Genomic DNA, 20,927 nt, shown 5'->3' with positions numbered 1-20,927 from the left:
TCCTACCTTTCCTTTCTCCCAGTCCCTCTACCATCTCTCGATCATAGATGACCGAGGCAGTAGGTGTGTATTGTCACCACCATACAGGAGATGCCCATGGATCAGTTTGTAACCACCTCCCCAAGTGGGCTTATGTGGTCACAGCTGAGCCTTCCCGGATGCATTTTCCAGATGATTATAGTGGAGTGTAACATTGTCTGTATTATTTATTATTGATACAAGCGGGCAGCAGGTTTCCCTATGGAAAGGAGTTTTCAAAGCATCTGAGACACAGAATCAGCAAATCAAAGGATTAGAAAGGACCTCTGGAGATACCATCTAGTCCAACCTCCCTCCAAAATCTGGTTCCCTGGAATTCAATGACTTTTAATTTTGATTGTGAGGGAAAGGGGCAGTTGTGACTGGTACTGGGTGCTGACCTATCTAAATGGGTGAAAAGGCAAGGACTTCAATCTTCCCTTCTGTAAGGATGGTCCTTGATTTAGGAGACTTAGATTCTCACTCCAATTGATTCTGAATAGTTCTGGCCACCAAAACCTTCTTCTGAGAATCAGTGGGTAAATGAAAATTACTTCAATCCTCTCTGACCTTCTGTGCAAGAGTTTAGGAGAAATGTGTGCATTTTTTTTTTTAATGTAGGAAAAAAGATGATGCAAAATAATTAATTTATTTATTAGCTTGACATTGAGCCTGCCTTCTCCACTGGCAACTTTCTTAACTCAGTAATGCTTCCCAGGAGGAACCTTATAGCAAGTGCTAAGCAAAACTCTGCTGAGATTAGAGATTAAGCGTTACACATAAATCAATTTATGCAGCAAATGGTCAACTACATTACTCAAACATAGGCAATGACATCTGGACTCTAAAACTTTCAGAAAGTGGACAGTTTGTACATCAAAAGTACTGAAGATGTGGATGAAGAGAGGGAAAGAGAAGTAGATGTATACAAGGTATATGTACTATAGATGTGCTCTGTGGATACCTCTCCCATTTTTTCTAAACATGACAAAAAATATCCTATCCACGCGGACTCGTATTTGTGAAGTAGCTACAGAGGGCTAAATGTTATCCATCTGTTAAATTAATATTTTTCTTTGGTAATAAATAGTTCATCTTACTTTAAAGCAAATATTGAAAGGCAAGTATTTAGTCTGTTTATCCTCTGGGAGGGCTTCCGCCTCTGAGATGAGGCAAGAATGTTAACACTAAATTGGATAATCAGGAACTGCTTAGTTGAGAAAAGAGGATGGAAGTATATTTTAAATTCTAATTTGTCCTTGAACATCATCAAGCGTGTTTCACATTTGTTACTAAGTAATTTTCAAGCTCACTGTAGTTCTTGAAAAATTGCTATTAATGTGAAATTGCAGTTAATGCTTAGTGAAAAGAGATGTTATGAGGGCTGCTCTGAAAGTAATGCTTCCTTTTTTTTATGTTGACCCACAACATCAGAGGCAAATGCTGGTGGTATGGCAGTAGAGGTTGAACCTTCCCACCCATATTCCATTACATTTTGTTGCCATGTGACAGGTGGCAGCAGAGGGGCAGTCTGACCAAATGGCATCTGGCATGGAAGTTTGTATGAAACAGGCGTGTCACTGAATTCCTCCATGTGGAATTAATTGCACCCACTGACATTAATTGACACTTGCTGAATGTTTATGGAGGCCAAAGAGTGGATATGAGTGCAGTGAGGCAGTGGGTGCTGTATTTCAGCAGTGGTGACAGAAAGACACACCATGTTCTGGATGGCCATGCGCAGCTGTCACACAAAGAGTGTCAGCTCATTTGTATGAACTGACAGCTTACAATCAGGAAACTGTGTACAGAGCTGAATATCAGCTTCAGTGTGTAGGAAATGATGGTGGCAATGTTTGAATATTGTGAAGTCTGCACCAGGTGGGTCCTGTGGATGCTCACACAGGAACAGAAAACACTGTGCAAGTTTGTCAGGACCTACTGGACAAATACTGAAGGCTGAAGGTGATAGTTTCCTGGATTGCATCATGTCTGGTGATGAGACATGGTGTGACCATTATAGTCCAGAGCCAAAACAACAGTCCATGGAGTGATGGCATGTGAATTCCTACATCTAAGAAAATGGTCAGGATGCAGTCCATACAGATCAAGTGATGTGCACTGTCTTTTGGGAAAGGGAAGGAGTGATCCTTCTAGATTTCCTGTTATCCAAATAAACTATCAACTCAGACTGTTACATTGTGAGACTGACCAACCTGAAGCTTCCAGAGTTAGGCTGGAGAAGAAGGCAACCTCTCACTTGCCATGCAATAACACCAGGACCCATACCAGTTTGAAGATGAAAGTGCAGAGGGCAGATCCTGGATGGACTGTGCTACCACACCTACCATATGTTGGTGCCTTCTGACTTCATCTGTTCAAGCTGATGAAAGATGGACCGCATGTCTTCACAGCAGCTGTGAAACAGTAGGACAGCTCCACTCACGGAGATTTTTATGGGTGCAGCATGCAGGCTCTTGTCCATCACTGGGGAAGATGTATAGTTAGTGGTGCTGACAATGCTGAAAGACAGAGTTTTGTAGCTGAGATTGTGCTCTTCATATCTATTGTAGTTTCTTTGGAAAGAAATAGGAGGCATTACTTTTGGAGCAACTTATATAAATATGTTGACCAGCATTTACTTCCTAATTAGATGGAAAACAGTAAACGTTTCCAGTACGTATCCAATCTATATTTCAAAGTGATATTAGCCTACACGATTTTGACAAGACTATATTGAGAAAAGCCAACATAGCTGAAGTAATGCTTTTCTTATGTTCTTTTACTGTCTTTGTGACTGCTCAGTAATGTCTGTTGCTCCTGAGATCAGACCTAGAGAAGAACATTATGGTAAACTTAAGTTTTTATGGGGATGAGAAAGAATGCAAAACACCTTTATGTCCTGCTATGTATTTTTTGAGCTCATATGAGAGATCAGATATATTCAGATAAGCAAATTAAATGCATCTTTGAAGCCAGCCTTCTAGTGAAATATATCTATATTATTTTTATAGTCTTTTTCTACCAGAGAATCACTGATATGTGGAGAATAAATTGGCACATAGCTGACAAAAGCATTATCAGGAAGGAAACTCATTAGAAATTTCACCATGCAGAGTGTTGCAAAAGCCATAAAATGAGGCAAGCGGTAGAAATGCCTTTGTAAGAAATAGAATATTGCTATTATACAGAGTAAAATCCCTGCCCACTCTGTCTCCTGTCTCGGAGAGCAATGATTCTCATGGCTCATATAGAGCACTGATAGCTGAGAATTACCACTTTTGCAAGCTTCCTTCTGTTTTTGTAACATGAATGCAAGGAACAGAAGTTCAAAGAATTATCTACTCCAAGCTGCATTCACTTTAATTTTCCAATTTATTTGCAGTCTAACTTTTTTCCTCTTTGATGTGAGTACAATAGACAGCATATTTTGAAGCATGTTGCATATGTATGGATTACCTCGTCTTTTAATTCAGGAGATGAGCTCTGAAGCGAGATCACAGAATTGCTCAGGTTGGAAAAGACCTAAAAGAGCATCAAGTCCAACAACAACCCAACCACACTGCCCCAACTGTATTGTGACTTCATTGTAATTTCCTTTGTAACATGTGATGTATGATCTTGAGAATCCTGACGTACTTTCACAGAATCACAGAATTGTAGGGGTTGGAAGGGACCTCCAGAGATCATCGAGTCCAACCCCCCTGCCCTACTTTGTTTAGACCATGGCATTACTTCCTGCTTAATGAAAGAGGGGGAAGGAAAAAGAAAGTGTCCATCATCCTCCTTCCAAAACAATTCCACTTTCCTAGCCAAGAGAGGAAATAAAGTATGGCTGCTATAACCTCTAAGTTACTGTGAACTAAACTATTACAGTCAGTATTTCCCTGCTACGCTTTCTCAGCATTCACATTAATGAGTGTTGGGATTATTGGTGTGGGAATGTGTATTTGCAGTGCTAATACAGCCTGTTTTACAAGCTGCACCTCTCAAAAGTGTAGCAAGCTCTTATATCCCATGATTATCTGAGTTACATGGAAGTTTCCAGACATACTCTGTAGTTCTCTGTCTTTTTCTGAAACAGAGAGACAAAGTGGGGGGGCAAAAGTGATGCATGGCCTTCCTTTGTAAGCACAAACTCAGCATACTGGCATCGTGAAGGGCTCATCTGCATGTCTGTTTACAGCTGCTTACTGAGCTATCTGTCTCTCAGTGTCTGTTAGAGCTAACAAATATAGAAAATTTATACCAAAAATCTGTTTTGATAAACTTTGTCTTTCAATGCAGCTGAGCATGTAAGTCCACTTTTGTATTTGTAATCTCTGGATGGGACAACCTCTGAGTATAACAAATCTCAGATGTCACCAAGAGTGGGAACAAGGATGGTTTCTTTTGAAGAGCAGCAGATGAGCGATGACCTCTGATGAGCAGTTGTTTTCCAAGATAAGCTGAAGGAACACTGTAGCAGGCCTGCAGGGGCATTGAACTCTTTGTTAGCTGAAACAGAGGTTTTCTGAAGAGAGCAGAAAATTCATCTCTTGGGGACATTTCTTACAGATGCATTTCAAAGTGCCCTATCTGTAAAATTTAGGCTGTTTCTAAACCAAAGAAATGGAAATAATGCTGACTGCTTATCGCAAGGCAGTATAAATGCCAACATAGATCTGGATACTGGGTTTTACTGAAGAACCAGCGATGTTACAACCTTTATCCTGCTTGCTATTTCCCTCCTTCCCCACGTCCTTCCCACACCCACAATGTTTTGCTCCCTAGATCTTCATCTCCCTCCCCTGCAGTCAGGTCACTGTTGGCTCAGGAAGTTTGGGCTGAAAGATGTTCCTGTAGTGATACTGCTCACACTGAATGATCTAGGACCAAGATCCCTGGACATCCTCCAGTATTGATCTCCACATCTTACTGTGCAACCTACTCATCAAACTACTTTAGCAGCGAGTTGGACTAGAAGATCTCCAGAGTTCCCTTCCAACCCCTATGATTCCATTATTCTGTGGTCGTCTCCAGGATGTTTTCTTTACTTTGGATGTTGACCTTGTTATTTTTGAGAGCGTCTCTTTACAGGAGCCCATCTTCTGGCAGCAGCTCTTTTGGAAGGGGAAAAAAAAAAAAAAAAAAAAAGCCAGCAGTTTCTTCAGTCCAAGTAGCATATATGCAGAAAGAAGCGCAATCCACGATTATGCTTTTAACTGAGATGCCTGTCACATGTCTTTTTATTAATTGGAGAAATTTGGTTGTGCCACTTCGCTTTAGTCTGTGTTACCATGATTTTCAAGCAGCCCATACTGGTAGAAGCTTGCAAGTAACAAGCTTTAGAGTTCACGAGTTCACTTTTGGACACTTATTCATGTTCATATGCAGTTATCTGTTCCCTGATGGTGTTCACTATTTCAGCTATGTTTTCCTCATGACAGCTCCTAAATCTGAATGTATGTATTGACTCAACTGCCCATTAGTGAGATCCAGATATTTGCCGGTGCCTTCTGACATAAAGATCTTCTGCCACCATCCCCCCTGAAAGTTTGTGACTTCTGAGACTTCCCAACAAACAGCACTGGAAATCATTTTGTTCAAAGCAAAGTTGCCTGCTGGAATTTATTGCATTTTTTTTACAGGTCATGTTGTTCTACAGGCCAGTCGGTTGTAGCTATATTGTGTTGTTATCCTTGTCGTTTTCAATATCTCTGATAGTGGTACTGTAACAATTACAGTCAGTAATTGTTAATTAATTAATTAATTGCTAATTAATTAATTCAGACTTTCAGATAACAAAGTCATGGAAAAACACACAAAAAAACCATAAGTCATGCTGGTGCAAGTTGCATGTGTAAATGAGGGAAGTCGTGACCTGGATGGGTTTGGCTTCTTCCTGCTTGCATCTAGGCTGAATTCAGCTAATGCAAATCATTGTTAACCACAGAGAGTTTAAATGATGCCTTGGAGCTATTCCTGTTGATGGGTAAAATGTTAGCAGTTTGGCATTTTTGGTTAAAAATTTTAAATACGTAGCAATAATGTAAAGTTCCAACAAAATGTTCATATTTCTTTGTGATTGCTAGATAGTGTTATCTTTGCTGGGATCTCTTTTTGCTTTACTGAGCTGCAAGAGCTTATTCATGATCATTTGGCAGATGTTTTCCTTGTTCTTTTAAATAATAACTGATACCACATAGAGGTGCACTTGTGAGTGTGCTTTAAGCCAGAACTGCTATGAGTCAGGGACTAAATTTGGTCTCAGGTCATAACAGTGAAGGCTGCGAGAGCCTCTCTGAGCAGATGACAGAAGTAGTCAGAAGTGTTTTTCTATCCAGCTTACGTCAATGTCACTGAAATGAGAAGAATTTTTCTTGAAAATTGTCAGTTTAAGCAAAAGTTTGTTTCAAAAAAGATTTTTCCAAGCATTTGCACGTGAGTTGAAAGGTTTCATTTGAATGTTTCTCCACGTTTAGCATTTCATCTTTTTGCTTATGAAAATGCTGTGAGAAAGGAACTGAAACAACTCATTATGAAATGTGATTGTAAAATTCTACGAAGAAGCAGCACATTGTGACTAACTGCAAAAATAACTTCCATACCAAACTGGTACAGCTGCCCAGTTACCCACGGCGTGCCCTCAGTCATCACTAGCCTTGCCATATCCTGCTGTTACCTCCATCTGCGGCCTCTGACAAGGTCTTCCCCACCTACATGTGCATCCAAGGGCATAAATGGCTCCGGAGCAGGAGCCTGTTTGTGGCCACATCCTGTCTGTGCAATGGGTGTTGGGCAGAGGAGAGCACAGTTATCCTGTCTCTATGCTTTCCAGCTCCATTGCCAGTTGAAATGGGGAAAAGAGGATGGAAGGGAGAAGAATTCTGTCTGTGGCAAGCTGCACATCAGTGTTTTGTGTGTGAGGCCCTTTGCTGCAGATGTTGCCAGTCTGTTTGCACTAATGAAGAACAGGAACAATGACAAGAGGTTGCGCTGATGAGAGAGCTGCAGGATGAAAGAGCCAAAGCCCTCAGTAAGATTGAAAGAGCAGAAGGCCAGAGAGCAGTTGGTTGTTTACATATCAGGTTTTTTTAACTAAACCTTTTATAGTCAGATTGCCCTAATCTTCTGGCACACAGCAGCCTCTCATTTCAAGCCTATTGATGATGGTGCTCTGTAAGCAACAAGCAATGTTAAAAATCCATTAGTAGAGCAGAGAGGATATTAAATTCCTTTGCTGAGGGCAGGCTGTTCTTTTATTCTATAACTATTCTCCCACATTTCCAGCAAGTCCAGAGCTACTCTCTTCATTTTGCAGTGCAGTCTTTGTTCAGATATCGGCTTTCTACTTTCCAACTTCGCCCTTTCAAGGGCACAAAACCCTTAAAACATCACAATTTCAGCATCTCTAAGTGGCCCTAAAATATGCAAATCCTTTTTCAAAGCATTTTAAAACAGAAAGAAAGTTGTAACTGGATTTCATTTCAACGTATGTAAGAACACAGGTAGAAATAACTTAAGCCTGCCAATGTGAAAGTCCTGTTTCAAATCTGACTTTCATCGTCCTCACGTCAGGAAGAGTTACTGACCACATTATACTTGCTAATATTACTGAGACCAAGATCAGCCACTGATCTCTGATAGTCTTTCTTTGAGGCACTATGCCAGGCTTAATTTCTTCCTGTTGCCTTGTCCTGCTCAGCTCTGGTACAGTTATCATCTCTGATGCAGTTTAGTGTCAACCCTCATTGACAAGTCCATGCCTATCACCTCTGAACTATTTTCTTTTTCAGTCAAACAACCCAGTGCAAAAATCCACAAGCACAGGTTTGAGATTGCTGGCAATAGTCTATAAATGCAGTTGTTATTGAGATATCACTGTCAGTTTGTTTAGAGAGAAGAACGCTAGAGACAATTTATGTTTGGGTTTTAGAGGACTGCGTTTTTTTTCTTCTGATAATGCAGTTAGCTGTTAGTTTATTTATCATGATGTCCCTGCATCTTAACTAACATTTAGATGATCAAAAACATGAGAAAATATTTTAAGAAATACGGAGGTGGATATTTCCTTTCAGGGGCAGACATTTATAGCTAAGCTGCGGAATATGTGAAAAGTGCATTGCAAATAGAAACTCTCACAGCCAAATTTTTCAGTACAGGGCAGTGGATTTTGTCCTTTTCTTATCACTATACACTAAGAATGAGAATCTCTTTGGGACCAAAAGACCAAAGGGAAAGTCTATTTCCCTTGTAAGTAAATCTCATTGTTCCTTTACCAAAGAATAAGAAGGCTTGCAGCATTGGAAATTCTTTGTCAAGGAATTACAAAGTTGACTTGCAAGAGGAATAAAGGCATTTTCTCTTCCAGATATGTATGTTTTAAAACCATGAAGTTAGAAGAACTTTACTTTAGCAGGCATATTTTTCTGTTCTGGAACAGCCCCTGGAGAAAAACCTGCCTACTACTGCCTCAGATTCTTTTCCTCAGCACATTGTTTCTAAAGAAAACTATGTCACTGGGAAGTCAGTTCTAATTTTACGTGCTGCTTTGTAGCCTGCCTACATATGAGACAACTTTCTGTGCTATTTAAACATTGGATATTGTTACAGGGAAATTGGGTGGTGTGGGCATTCAAACAGGCCCATACTGCTCACTGGCATATAATAGTCTAAAATTTGTTAATTGGACAGAATAGGTACTGTGGTTGGATATCAAGTTCTACTCTACAAACAAGTTTCTTCTCCTCCCACCCAATTCAGTTTAGACTGACACAAGTTGGACTCATGACAAAGGGATGCTCATACCAACCAGATGAGGTGTCAGGTCCAGACCTGGCAGCTTGGATGCAAATGGAGGGATTCCCTTTCTAGATCCTATGTGTTTTTAGATCTGCCTGTACATTGTACACATCCCTGAGGAACTACAGGTTTAACCTACTTGCAGCTCTTTACATTTTGAACTGGGAAATCTGGCTGTAAAAAAGATACCAACGAGGAGATAGAATCTTTGAAGTCAATCCCATGTTCTCGTTATTCATGAAAAATAGCCTAAATAAGATTTTTGCCTGCTCTTCTGTATGTACTTTGAACTCTTTCATCTAACTTGTCAAGCATGGAGAGCTTTTGCTGCAGTGTTGAAATGAGTGTAGGCCACCTAGTCAGGTCAAAAGAGAAGCCTACTTGTAAAGTGTAATTTCTTCTCCTTGAAAAGGAAAACATCCTATTGAATTGTTGAAATGGAAATGCCAAGAGCTGCTGTAATCCATTTATCTGTAGGCGATCTAAAAAAAATACACAGCAGACTGCAAACTGATTATTTCCTTTCCTTATCCCTTTTTTCAATAATCCATTTGGTCGAGGGCTTAGCAGTGGAAAGCACAATGGGGCAATTTGTAATAGTACTGGTAATTTTCTGTAATGTGAATATTTGTGTGTCAGTCAACAATATACAGCTCCAATGAATATCAGTGGTGAGCATCTGGGATGTCTGGGAAGCATGGGGTTGAGCTCCAGTCTGTAGGCCAGCTGGGTATTTGCATGTCTGCCCTCTCTGCACTGTCAGCTGGGAGAATCAAGATTCTTAATTTTAAGGTATCCTGTTCAGAAAATGCCATTCTTGTCATCTGTTCTGCCCACAGCTCTCCTACTCTGAGGCCGTGCAAAGGAGGAAGGTGAGCAGCAGCCAGCTCAGAGGACAGGAAGTAGCCAAAGATGAATTTTTAAAGATAATCTCCATCCTTTCAGCAACAGAGCTGTTACGCAAAAACAATTAATTGAAAAAATGAATTAGAGAGCAGGAAGGGAGGTTGGACCAAGGCTGAGATGGATACAAATGCACCAGTGCCATTGCAGGGACTTCTCTTTCTCCTTCTAAGGTGACATCCCAAACCTCTCACTGTTATAGTACTGGCCCAGCTTGCCTAAAATCCTCCATTTCCCAGAAATTCTGGCACAGAGACAGCTTTCCAGTGACAATTCCAAATGTGCTTTGGGAGAAAGGGGCAACGCACTCATTATTTTTATCAGCCTCCCACAGCAGAAGTTGAAGTTCTGTGGAAAATATGTAATTTTAAATGTGTTTATTTATGCAAGCTTTAAATCAAAACCATTTCTGACTGGCATATTCGTCTCAGCTGGAACAACAACAAATATTCACTGGGTTGCAGTTGGATTAGCTGATTAGCTGGAGATGACAGTCTATGCCTTTGCCCTTCTTTCTGATAGAGACCTGAATATTTTTACCCTTTCTTTTTTTTTTTTTTCTTTTTAAATTTAGCCTAAGTGCCTAATATAGATATCTTTATACACTCAGCATAATGTCATGCTGTTACCAGCATTTGCGGTTTCCTTTCAGATTTCTTTAGGCTGCAGAGATCATTCTCACTCACTAGCTATTAATCTTATGCTGAGTCTTTAAACAACAGGCAAAAAGCACCAGCCAGCAGTGTTGTGGCCATAGCTGTGCTGGCCAAGAGGATGATAAAGGTGCCCTTTTTGCAAGCTTGTGACTAATATAATTCTCATTTGCATTCCTTGAGATAAATGCCACTCTCCTGAAAGGCAGTGTACTTTCTAAACTGCTTTTATTGGAGAGACAGGCAGAAAGCCTTGAAATCAAATTCTGCCCCTTCTGTCTCATCTGTTTCTCTCTGCCTTCAAATTCTTCCATTCACCTGAGTTAAATTGTTCTGATCCCATTAAGGCTTCCTCCAAAAAAAGCTTAGATTTATGAAAGTGATGTCGTGTGTCCTTTGGGTAATATTCAGGGTCAGATTATCAGAACAGTTCAAGATTGAATTTTCCATGCCTGTTCTGAAAAGCCTAGCCACTGGTTTAGATATTCAAATGGGAGCTGACCCAGTCGTAGAGTATTTCTAGCAAGGTGTTATTAAATATGGCCTGCTTCTCAAAACAGTGTGTCCTTTTAGTACTGGGAGTCTGGATGTATTAGTTGGTATGTGAAGAAAATGAGTGTGACAGAACCTCATTTGTAAGTCTAAGGGCTACTCAAGCGTCCTGACATGAAATTTCTCCATTTTCTTCCAGCGAAACGTGGTTTCTTTTGACAGTTTTGGCTTTTTCATTTGCAAAACAATACCAGATTTTACTGACTATGAGAAAATGAATAAATGCTTTAATAAACAGAATACAAAACACATGCACGTGTGCTTTCTTCCTATAAGTATTTCATGACTTTGTAGTCTATTAAGTTTACATGCAGTAGGAGTCTGCTGAACATGATCCAGAATTTTCCCATTCTAAAGCCCAGTTTTAACAGTTTGCAATTATCTAGGCCAAATGTGCCCATCAGTGACGCCTCTGATGATTTTACCGTTGATCCATCAAATGGGGTCCATGCTATTTGAGTTTTGGCAAATGCGTTCATATCACAAGTCGTAAAGAGACAAAAATAGTGAGCCCACAGGTAAGCCTGTGACGTTACTAATCATCTGCTGTTTGGAAATAGTGCAGATATGATACTCCAGAGGTGATGTAAGCAAACGCATACAGACCAATGAAGAAGTGTTGAATAGAGCTGGCCACTCATTGAACACTGACTGCCGTGTTCACTGAAGGTAATACTGTGCCTTGAATAAAAAAAATCTCACATTCCAAGACTGCAAAAAAAACCAGAGTGAGCAGAACCTTTGTTCTAATGTGCTCAACTTGTAATAATTTGATTAAGTAACCATAATAAGGGTCTTTGGAGAAATGAATGGAGATAATTATATTTTAAAGGTAATGATAAAGAGTCCATCAAAGCTATTAATCTCCTCCTCCTTTGAAAGAATACTGGAGCAAACTGTAGCTAGGGTGCTCAAAGTTTAGCATAATTGCTAAGCCTTCAGCTCCTGTATTTCTGATCCACCACAAATGGAAATGACTGGCACATTCCATGTGGATAAAGGCATTTCACTGAGTACTTTATACTAGTAGCTTCTTGCTGTGCTGTAAAATTAGCATAGAGGAGTATCTGCTAGTGGGAATAAATGGTGGGCTGCAGTCAGGTTGCCAGCTACTTAGGGACAGGAAGCAGAGAGCAATACAGCCAACAGAAGCCGCAGAGGAGAGCGTTTTAGTGTCCCAGGCTTCACATCCAGACACCGCTATGACCATCTGAATTCTCTCTGATCCCCACATTTCAGTCTGCAAAGAGATTAACCCAGTGGGAATAAGCAGACCACAGAGTGGTTTTTAACTTCACACACACCCTGTTACCTTCTGGGAGGACAAGTGGAACTGCCCAAGTTCCCCTCAAACAGCCTGCCCCAGTGAGTCATTATTGTTATTAACGTGATTATTATCATTTTTTACTTTTAGTCATTAATACCACTTCTTACATTTTTTTTCTATTTAAATTATACCTAGAACAAATCCCTCGCTTTCACGAGGGATTTTCCATGCTCTCTGGAGGAAGATGTATTTGCCAGTAGGGTTTCAAGACATTGCTATCTCCTGTGCCACCTCTTTAGGCTAATGAAACACCTCTCTTATTTTGGCATGACTGTCAACATGCTTACCTAGCACCACATTTATTAACTTGTTTACAACACCCATGTTCTACCTGCTTTTTCCTCATTTCAAACTACAGAGATGCCTACAAAAAACAAGCCCATTCAAGCGACTGCAAACCCTTGCATGCATGTGAGCCCAAAACCTAACCGCAGTATAAATCCTAGCCTCATTCACACCTGTGCAACACATGGATCAGTCCTTCTCTGCACTGTGAGCTGTGGCTCCACCTCAGTTCTGAATCTTAGCATCTAGAGGCAGATACATTGTCAATATGCAGTTATCTAAGCTCTGGCATGCTTTTGAAACAGCTTAGCTGTAATCCTCCGAGGAGGCTTGAGTTAGTGTGGTGGAGATCAGAAACTGGAGAAGGAAGGAGTTATCCTGAGGGAAAATTAAAATATTTCCCATATAAATGTCCTTTTCAGAGCTTGAGGTATGATGGGTAAGTAAATATGGAATTAACTCTTCTTCTCTAAGCCCTTTGGTTATTCCTCAGAGGGAGGCAGGGAGACACACGCAAATTACTTCCAAGCTGCTTATTCCCACAGTAAACCAAGTATTTAGAAGTGACAATGAATTGATGATTGAAGCTTTTGATGGTTAAAGGCAGTTTCATTTTGATTTTAAAATCTTTCTTGTAGATTGAAATGTGTGACTGAATTCTGTCTTTGAAGCAACTGTTTACCTACCTGTAGGTGGAAATATATATTACATTTTTTGTAGTTTATTGTATAAGACGGACAGTAGCTCATTCTTACATGACCACAGATTCCTCTTCCAAAATGTTGTTTTTTTGAAAATAGCACACTCTATGTGCATTTTGTGCATCAGTTGGATGTGCTGCTACATCATCGAATGTCTCTCTCCTGTGATCACACAGTAATGCCATATAAAGACCAATATCCAGCTTGTAACATATTAATGTGGGTAGAATAGCGTAATAGAGCTGGCAGAAAGGACTATGGCACTGACTGCCCTTCCAGCTGAATCTCAGGAGCAGCATGTAAAGCAAGGTAAGAGCTATGCATCACAGATCAGCGTAAGACAATTAGACTCAGTGTAAACATTGATTTTGAGTACCTGTTATATGCAAAATATGATGACATTTTGCTTTTTTCATTCTTACCTGTAGACCTAATAGAACAGTGTGGAGGAAGTCCTGTTTTCTCATAGCTCTCTGTGTTTGTCATAGACCATCAGAAAGGGTGATACAGCATTTCATTCTCAGCAACACAAGCACAAAGCCACAGAAGTCAATATTGGTTTGAGCATCTGTTATTGAAAAGAAAGTGTAACAGGAAGAAAAATTGTCAGAGCACAGTAATCCAAGTGCAACCACTGAGGGGGGAAAGAAAATAAAAACCAACAGGGATATACTGCAGTAAATCTGGAAAAAAAAGCCCAGGGTGAAGCTAACTGCACATTAACCAAGCAGTGAGGCATCATATGTTGACTCAGCCAAGAGGGGTCATGCAGTCTGCACCCAGGGGCCCTTGGAGTGCACCCCAAAATACCAAGCCTCATTCACTGCTCATCTCTTAAACAGTCTCAGCCGGAAAGCAGTGACTTTGCTGATTACCTGACCTGCAAACAACATGCAAGTGATGCGTCCAAGCCTGTCTCAGTGCAGCCGTCGTCAGCTCTTGCAGCCTGCCTCCACCTGACTTGGAAGTGGCCACTTCAGGGACCTCTTCCCCTGAAAGTGGTCTCAATAAGACTCATTTTCTGGCACCAACTTGATACATCTTACCCTGGAGTGCTTCTTTTAGAAGCAGCATTTCGCTGAATTCAGTCAGCAACATGTACATGATGTTAACTACTCATATAATCAAGATCTACATGAGTACTTTCAGATGTGGGATTTTCTGACTCCTCTGACTAATATTCCTATCATGTCTGACTAATGAGGGCCAGTTTAAAATGTCAAGAGGTTTTTTTGTTTTTATTTTTACTACCTTGTTTCTTATTCAGTCGATGGCAATGAACTGACATGCTGTTTACTCATCCCATTTATACAGTCCTGTGGCAAGAAGAAAAGAGTTGCTGCAGCTTAACTGCTATTATATAGTTCAGGAAGTCTTATGGGTGTGTGAATAAGAGTGACTGTTTCTTCCTGGAAGACAGACTATACTGTGTTATTTCAGAGTAGGTCCATACTGAGCGTAATTCAGAGCTACTGTTCTCCAGTACTGGGAGAAGTCTTCTGCTTCTGCATGGCAGTATTTCTGCCGAAGCTCCCTGCCGTGTCACCAGATTTTTCCATTGCCAGTGAAGGAGAACGAAATCAGGTTTATGTCATCCTTGCTGCCCAGCTCAGGCATGTGCAAGGAGCAACGCCTGCACGCCACTGGACGCTGATCTGAAGAAGCAACAGTGGCAGTCCCTTGGGTACATCGATAGGCAACGCTAAGGAAGCTGGCTCAGCATCCTCACACTATCACACAACAGAGCCTAATCTAATAGATATCTAAAGGCAGCACTAGCCTGGGAAGGAGCCTGGAGGATAAGTGACTGAAAAGACTTTAAAAGAAAAAGAAAAAAGAACATGTATAAACATGCATTAAAAAGCAAGCGAGGCAAAGTTAGCCATCAGTATTTACACTACCACCACTGACGTCCCTATTAGCTCTTTCAGGTCGTTCATTAAATGCATGGAAATTTGTTAAGTGCATGGAAACTATTGATTTTGTCTAATCAAATCATTTCCTTGCATTTCACAGGGACAAATGCTAAGCACGGACTGCGCTGTAAGGCTTGTAAGATGAGCATCCACCACAAGTGTGCAGACAGTATTGGACAACAGCGTTGCATGGGCAAGCTGGTAAGTAAGCAGCCCAGGGCTGCAAGTGCAGTTGGGGGCATGTTGCTTTGTGGGTCAGACCCCCTGGCTGGCTTTTAGCTGAAAACACAGTTACATAATCTAAACTGAGCTGAATATTAGAATTAATTCCCATGATTTGAACTATACTTACTGTAGTGGAAATCACTGTGGGGAAAGCTACCAATTAGTCAAAATATTTCAGAGGATTTTAGCAAATGAAAAATCTTTTTTTTTTTTTCCTCCACTGTTAGAGCCTGAAGAATAAGCATCATTCAGCTTAAAAAGAAAACTGAAAGATGTTTCACAGTGAGACCCTACAGAGCTTGCAGAAGTCTTTCCGTAGGAGAGGCTTGGAGGAGCCCTGCCCTGTATGGAGCACAGCTCTTTAGTACCTATGTTATTGGCAAAGGCAGGATACTGTATTTGAAAAAATTCTACCTTGGTGGCTTTTTACGGGAAAATGATTCATTTGGTTACTCCTGGGGGAAAAAAAAAAAAAAAAAAAAGACTTAAAAAATGACAATATGGCTTAAGAAAATTGTTGGAATATAAAAACTGAGTCCACATGTTGATAGAATGATAGAATCGTAGAATATCAAGAATTGGAAGGGACTCACAAGAATCATCAAGCTCAACTCCTGGCTCTGCACAGCTCCATCCAAAATCCAAACCCTCTATGTCTGAGAGCGTTGTGCAAGTACTTCTAGGACTCTGGCAGCTCAGGACCGTGCCCACTGCTCTGGGGAGCCTGTTCCATGCCCACCACCCTCTGATGAAGAACCTGCCCCTAACCTCCCCCTGACCCTTCCCTGACACAGGTATGGTTTGGACTGCCAAGGCACGCTGCTGACTCAAATTCAACTTGCCCATCAGCCTGAACCCCCCCCCAAACCCCATTCTGTGGGGGTGGCTCTCCTGCCTCTTCTCCCCATGTCCTTGGGAGTCCAGGGCTGCACTCCCGGTGCAGAATATGGCACTTGCTCTTGTACAGCTTTGTTGGTTGGTAATTGTCCAGTTTGCTTTTCAGATGATTTTGGTTCTCCTGCAAACATATGCCAGCTGAAGGCAAATCTGAACTAAGCATAAACAGCCTTGCTATGTTAAATGATTAAAAAAAACCCATGCATTGTCTTCAGAAAGACTAGAAAACCTACTGCCTTTTCAAGTATATTCAATTATTGCTATTGTTGTTCATAGTCCTGAAGCAAATCTTTATGCTTTTAAAGCATAATCATAGTCTTGGTTTGGTGTTTTCTGGTATAGGAAGTTGATCCGCAGAATCATCTCACTGCAGGCTTGGGACAAGCCAAATATTAAATCACATTAATTGCTTCACACATTGCCTGATTCCAGCCTCAACTCTCGTGGAGATCAGTGTACAAAAACAGAAAACAAGAGGCCAAATTTATAGCAGGAAGAATTCCAGCAGAGTCATGGGAGTTTTATGAGTTCATGTGGTGTCTGAATTTAGTTTGGGTCTAAACTGAAGCTGGGGAATCTGGAATTTGTTTCTGTCAGTAACCAAATTTATCAGCCCCCTTGCTCCTTCTCATTCCATACTGCAGCTCATTAGTGAAAGAACTAGTACTGTATAATTTTTTCATACTGAATATAAGCTACAGAAAAGATGCACATCCTCATGCTGCCTTCCCACTTCTCACTATGGCTGGAAGTTCTCACAGCCTGCAGAGATCAGATATCTGAGAGAACTTCTGTGAATCTCTAATGCCTTGAATGGCATTTCCAATGATTTAGGTGTTAGCACCTTCATTTGCCTTTGCCTGAAGCATTCCCAATCTGAGATGGTAAACAGGAAAATAACAAGAAATATTCAGTCTTCTTAGAATCGTTTATAGAGTGATATAGGGCACCACTGGCCATGCTGGGTATTCTTTAGTGATGTAGCTTGAGTTGTTATAGTGCATTTCTCTACAAACAGATGTTTAGGGGGCATGTGGTGATGACCTGGGGAGTTTTTAGGCCTTGTAAAGCTGGGGAAAAAAAAAGAAAAAAAAAAAAAAGAGTGGAAACTGTGGTCAGTCAGCAGCAAATTTTAGAAAAACCTAAAGAAATGATACATGAAAACACGGGGAAGAATAGATGCACATTTAGCAAATGCAAAACAGTGCAAATGCACATCACATAAGAAGAAATGGAGAAGGGAACATAAAACTTCTCAGAACATCTAATGATTCAGCACTTCTACTGTAATTAATTAGTGCTGTTTTTGTGTAAGACAAAAGAAAAGAAAGGCTGGAAATGAGCTCCTCCTTTTTCCACACAAATACGGGAAATTAGCTTTTTCCAGGAGAAAAATTAAATAAAACCCTGATCTCTGCACCCCACAGTGACTCAACAACAGAAGGCAAATTTCCAGTCTCACCACACTTTGCAGAAGAAATAAAAAAGCTCTGCTATGCCTCTAGCCAAGGAGCTGAGGTTATTTCTACTATGTCAATCGTGGCAGCAATGCGCTTCACATGTTTTTTGCTTTCTCTCCCTCCAGCCAAAGGGATTTCGACGGTACTACAGCTCACCACTTCTCATTCATGAACAGTTTGGCTGCATCAAAGAAGTGATGCCTATTGGTAGGTTCTGATTGCTTTTCCGTTCAGTCTCCCTTTGGCAGTGCTCTGCAACAGCAGCGGCAGACTTCCAGCCATGGTATTTGCCCTCAGCTGCCTTCCAGCTCCTTTCAGTGACTGGATGTCCTTCTGCCATCTCAGGAAAGGACCACTTCAAAGATACAAAGCTGGAAGAGGAGAGGGTGTGTTTATTGTGTTTCACTCAAAACCCCCTACATGTAACCTCCTAGTAGCCATTCTGTTTATAACAATAACTACATGGGCTCAAAGTAAGGAACTTAGGAAGAAACTGTGGATTACTGAAGTGAAGGTCGGAGCTGGGAAGAGCTACGTGAGAGACAAAGATCAATACAGTGGATGCATTTAAACCACTGGCCTTGCCCTTATAGGACTTTCTAAGGTTCTTGTTCTTTGTTTCACCCACCCTTTTCACTTTTCTAATTTTTTTTCTTACAAAATGTTCCTGCAGTTTGTCAAGCAGTTAAAAGACCACATTTTGCTCACTGTAATACCTGAAAAGAAAGATTTCTGAAATGGAGAAATTGAGTCGGTCCTCAATAATACTTCTCCCCAGTCAGAAGTAGTCTGAGCAGGCAAACCTGGCAGTATAAAAAGAGGAATGCCAGAAGTAAACAGTCAGTTTAAAATGGCTTATCCAAGAACACTTATTTTGTTGTTTAGAAAAAAGGAAGTCAGTTACATAGATTTCATCTAAGTTTCTCTTTCTAAAAATCATCCATCATTGTCATTTTTGTCACCAGTAATTGAAGCATTCTGAGCAATCTCTGACTTAAAAACGAGATGTACTTTGTTCCCATCAAAAATCAAAATCCCAAGCATTTTTTTAGTATTTTGCTCAGATTTCCCTCCCATATAATGTTACTAAGATGCTGTATTCTAAGCATCTACTGCCTGGTCTGACACGGGAAGCTGAAGTCTAACAAGGCAGTATGTATAGAAGAATTTCATCTGGATCTGTTCATGCCATTTGAAGATGTTCATTTCTCTTTCACGAGAGATTACTTTGGGACTAGCTAAGAGGGAGAGCGTGGGAGTGAAAATGATCAGACATGCCAATGGGGATGGTGACCTTTCTGACTATTCCTAGATTATGCTGAGCAACCTGGAACACATTTCCTATGGCAAGTATTTTCTTATGACTGCCCCCAGATCCCCCCTGGTCTCACACTGGTGCTATCAAGTGCTATCAACACCTTCCCAGGAAGATCCAAAGTCATCTTATTTATCCACATTATCCCAGTAACAGCACTGTGAGGGTTAATGGCATAAATGGCATAAATGGCCTGCACACACCACCTAAAGCTTAAGGAAGATGCAAGTTTTTTTCCATCCAATATGCATCATGGAGAGCAATCTAAGAAGTTAGTGGTAGGAACAGGCAGGAAACATGGATTAAAGCCTCCTGGTACGTTGACTCACTCATGTCAATGTAGACAGCATTGGTGAAGATTAGGGAATGAGGATTGCAGACGGACTGAGATGAGGCAATGACAGGGACTCAGAGAGCCTGTGTGAAGGAAACATAGCCTTAACGTGAGCAAAGATACAGCAAAAAAAAAATCACTAGCAAAAGCCAATTCTACTAAGACTTTCAAATGCTTCTTATAAGGATGGTCTCTCAACTTGTATTTCTAAACATGTATCCCAAGACGTCAGTACAAGCAGGTGTTTCTACAGGTGGAGCAGGAACCAGGGCAGAAATATCTTCGAGGCACTGATGTATGTTTTCCTCCTTCCATTGCAGCCTGTGGCAATAAGGTTGATCCTGTGTATGAAACTCTCCGCTTTGGGACTTCGTTAGCCCAGAAAACCAAGAAAGGCAGTTCTGGAAGTGGATCTGATTCTCCCAATAGGAACTCTGTAAGTATCCCACATCTTTCTGCCATTTTCTTTGTGGAGAAACAGTACTTATTCATTCACAAGAGTCCACAGAACTTGTATTTCAAGCTGTAAAATGAATACACACAAAAAGAAAAGACTAACAAACCTGTTCCCAGCTCCCAAGATGAAACAAGAAAACACTATTTATATAAACTCAGTATCTTTTAGATGACTCTTGAGAAAAAGAGAAAAATACAAGCTAAGTGAATAATCTTTTATTCTCATGAGAGAAATGTCACAGATTTAAGCTCCTCTCGCCAAACCTCAAATGTTGACAGGTATTCTCAACCTGTTATAACCAGACAAAGAGATTTTCACCTCCCTATTAAAACTTATCATTCATTCTCCCCCATCACTGAAGTCAGTTTCTTCAGGACCATGGCAAAAGAGCAGAGAATGAGGACAAGGGAAGAAAGAGTTCCTTTAGCTCTGCTTGTTGTAAATCCCTGCTTAGTTCAACACTACCACTTGACAAAAGAGAAAAACAATATTTCAGCACTGCTGGTGTCCATGAGGTTAGACTATCTCTTTCTTTTTTTTTACCAAGAGATTCTCCCACATCTCAAAAAGCAGTCACAACTAAATGCTCCACAGACTGGAGCTGATTATCATGTCTAAAAATTACACCCAAGCTATCTGACAATCTTTCCTTTGCTCACATCAAAGAAAAAACTTACCATGCACAGGAAAACGGTAAGACTTGGTCTCCAGGCCTCTGTGCAAATATTTATATGTTTAAGTTAAACTTGAGCTAAAATATAGTTACGTTTGGTAGAGTGTCTTCCTAGGATTTAAAAATATACTCACTCACATGAGTGAGTGGTAACTTCAGATGACATAGGTGGTCTCTAAACAGATATTCATTTCTCAGATGGGAAGAACACAAATTTACCCAAGAACTAAGTGAAATCTGCAAAGGATTTATTAAAGGACGTGTCCTTCATCCACTCTGGTTTGTGCCTTAGAAGGAATTTGGTAATTTTCATTCTTTTTTAAAACCCAAAGCGACTTTACCACCTGTCACATTGTGATTACACTTCTTTCTTTCAATTATTTCATTTACTTGAAACAGAAGTTCTACAAATGCAGTTATTGCTTTC

The 20,927-nt window shown here is 40.6% G+C and overlaps 1 protein-coding gene across 1 annotated transcript in view; it reads left to right on the top strand.

The window, feature by feature from the left end:
• The window catches only part of STAC (SH3 and cysteine rich domain), a gene marked incomplete at both ends in the record, with an annotated part of 70,392 nt that overhangs the window by 28,280 nt on the left and 21,185 nt on the right, over positions 1–20,927 (top strand). The window contains 3 exons of the mRNA XM_079538607.1: positions 15,240–15,340; positions 17,847–17,928; positions 19,691–19,806. Coding sequence (XP_079394733.1) covers positions 15,240–15,340; positions 17,847–17,928; positions 19,691–19,806 — 299 coding nt within the window. The remainder of the gene's footprint in view (positions 1–15,239; positions 15,341–17,846; positions 17,929–19,690; positions 19,807–20,927) is intronic.

The sequence above is a fragment of the Tetrao urogallus genome (genome assembly GCF_951394365.1).
Source record: "Tetrao urogallus genome assembly, chromosome: 7".
NCBI classification, from domain to species: domain Eukaryota; kingdom Metazoa; phylum Chordata; class Aves; order Galliformes; family Phasianidae; genus Tetrao; species Tetrao urogallus.
The sequence above is the reverse complement of the archived record's forward strand: the minus strand, read 5'-3'. Positions and strand labels throughout refer to the sequence as shown.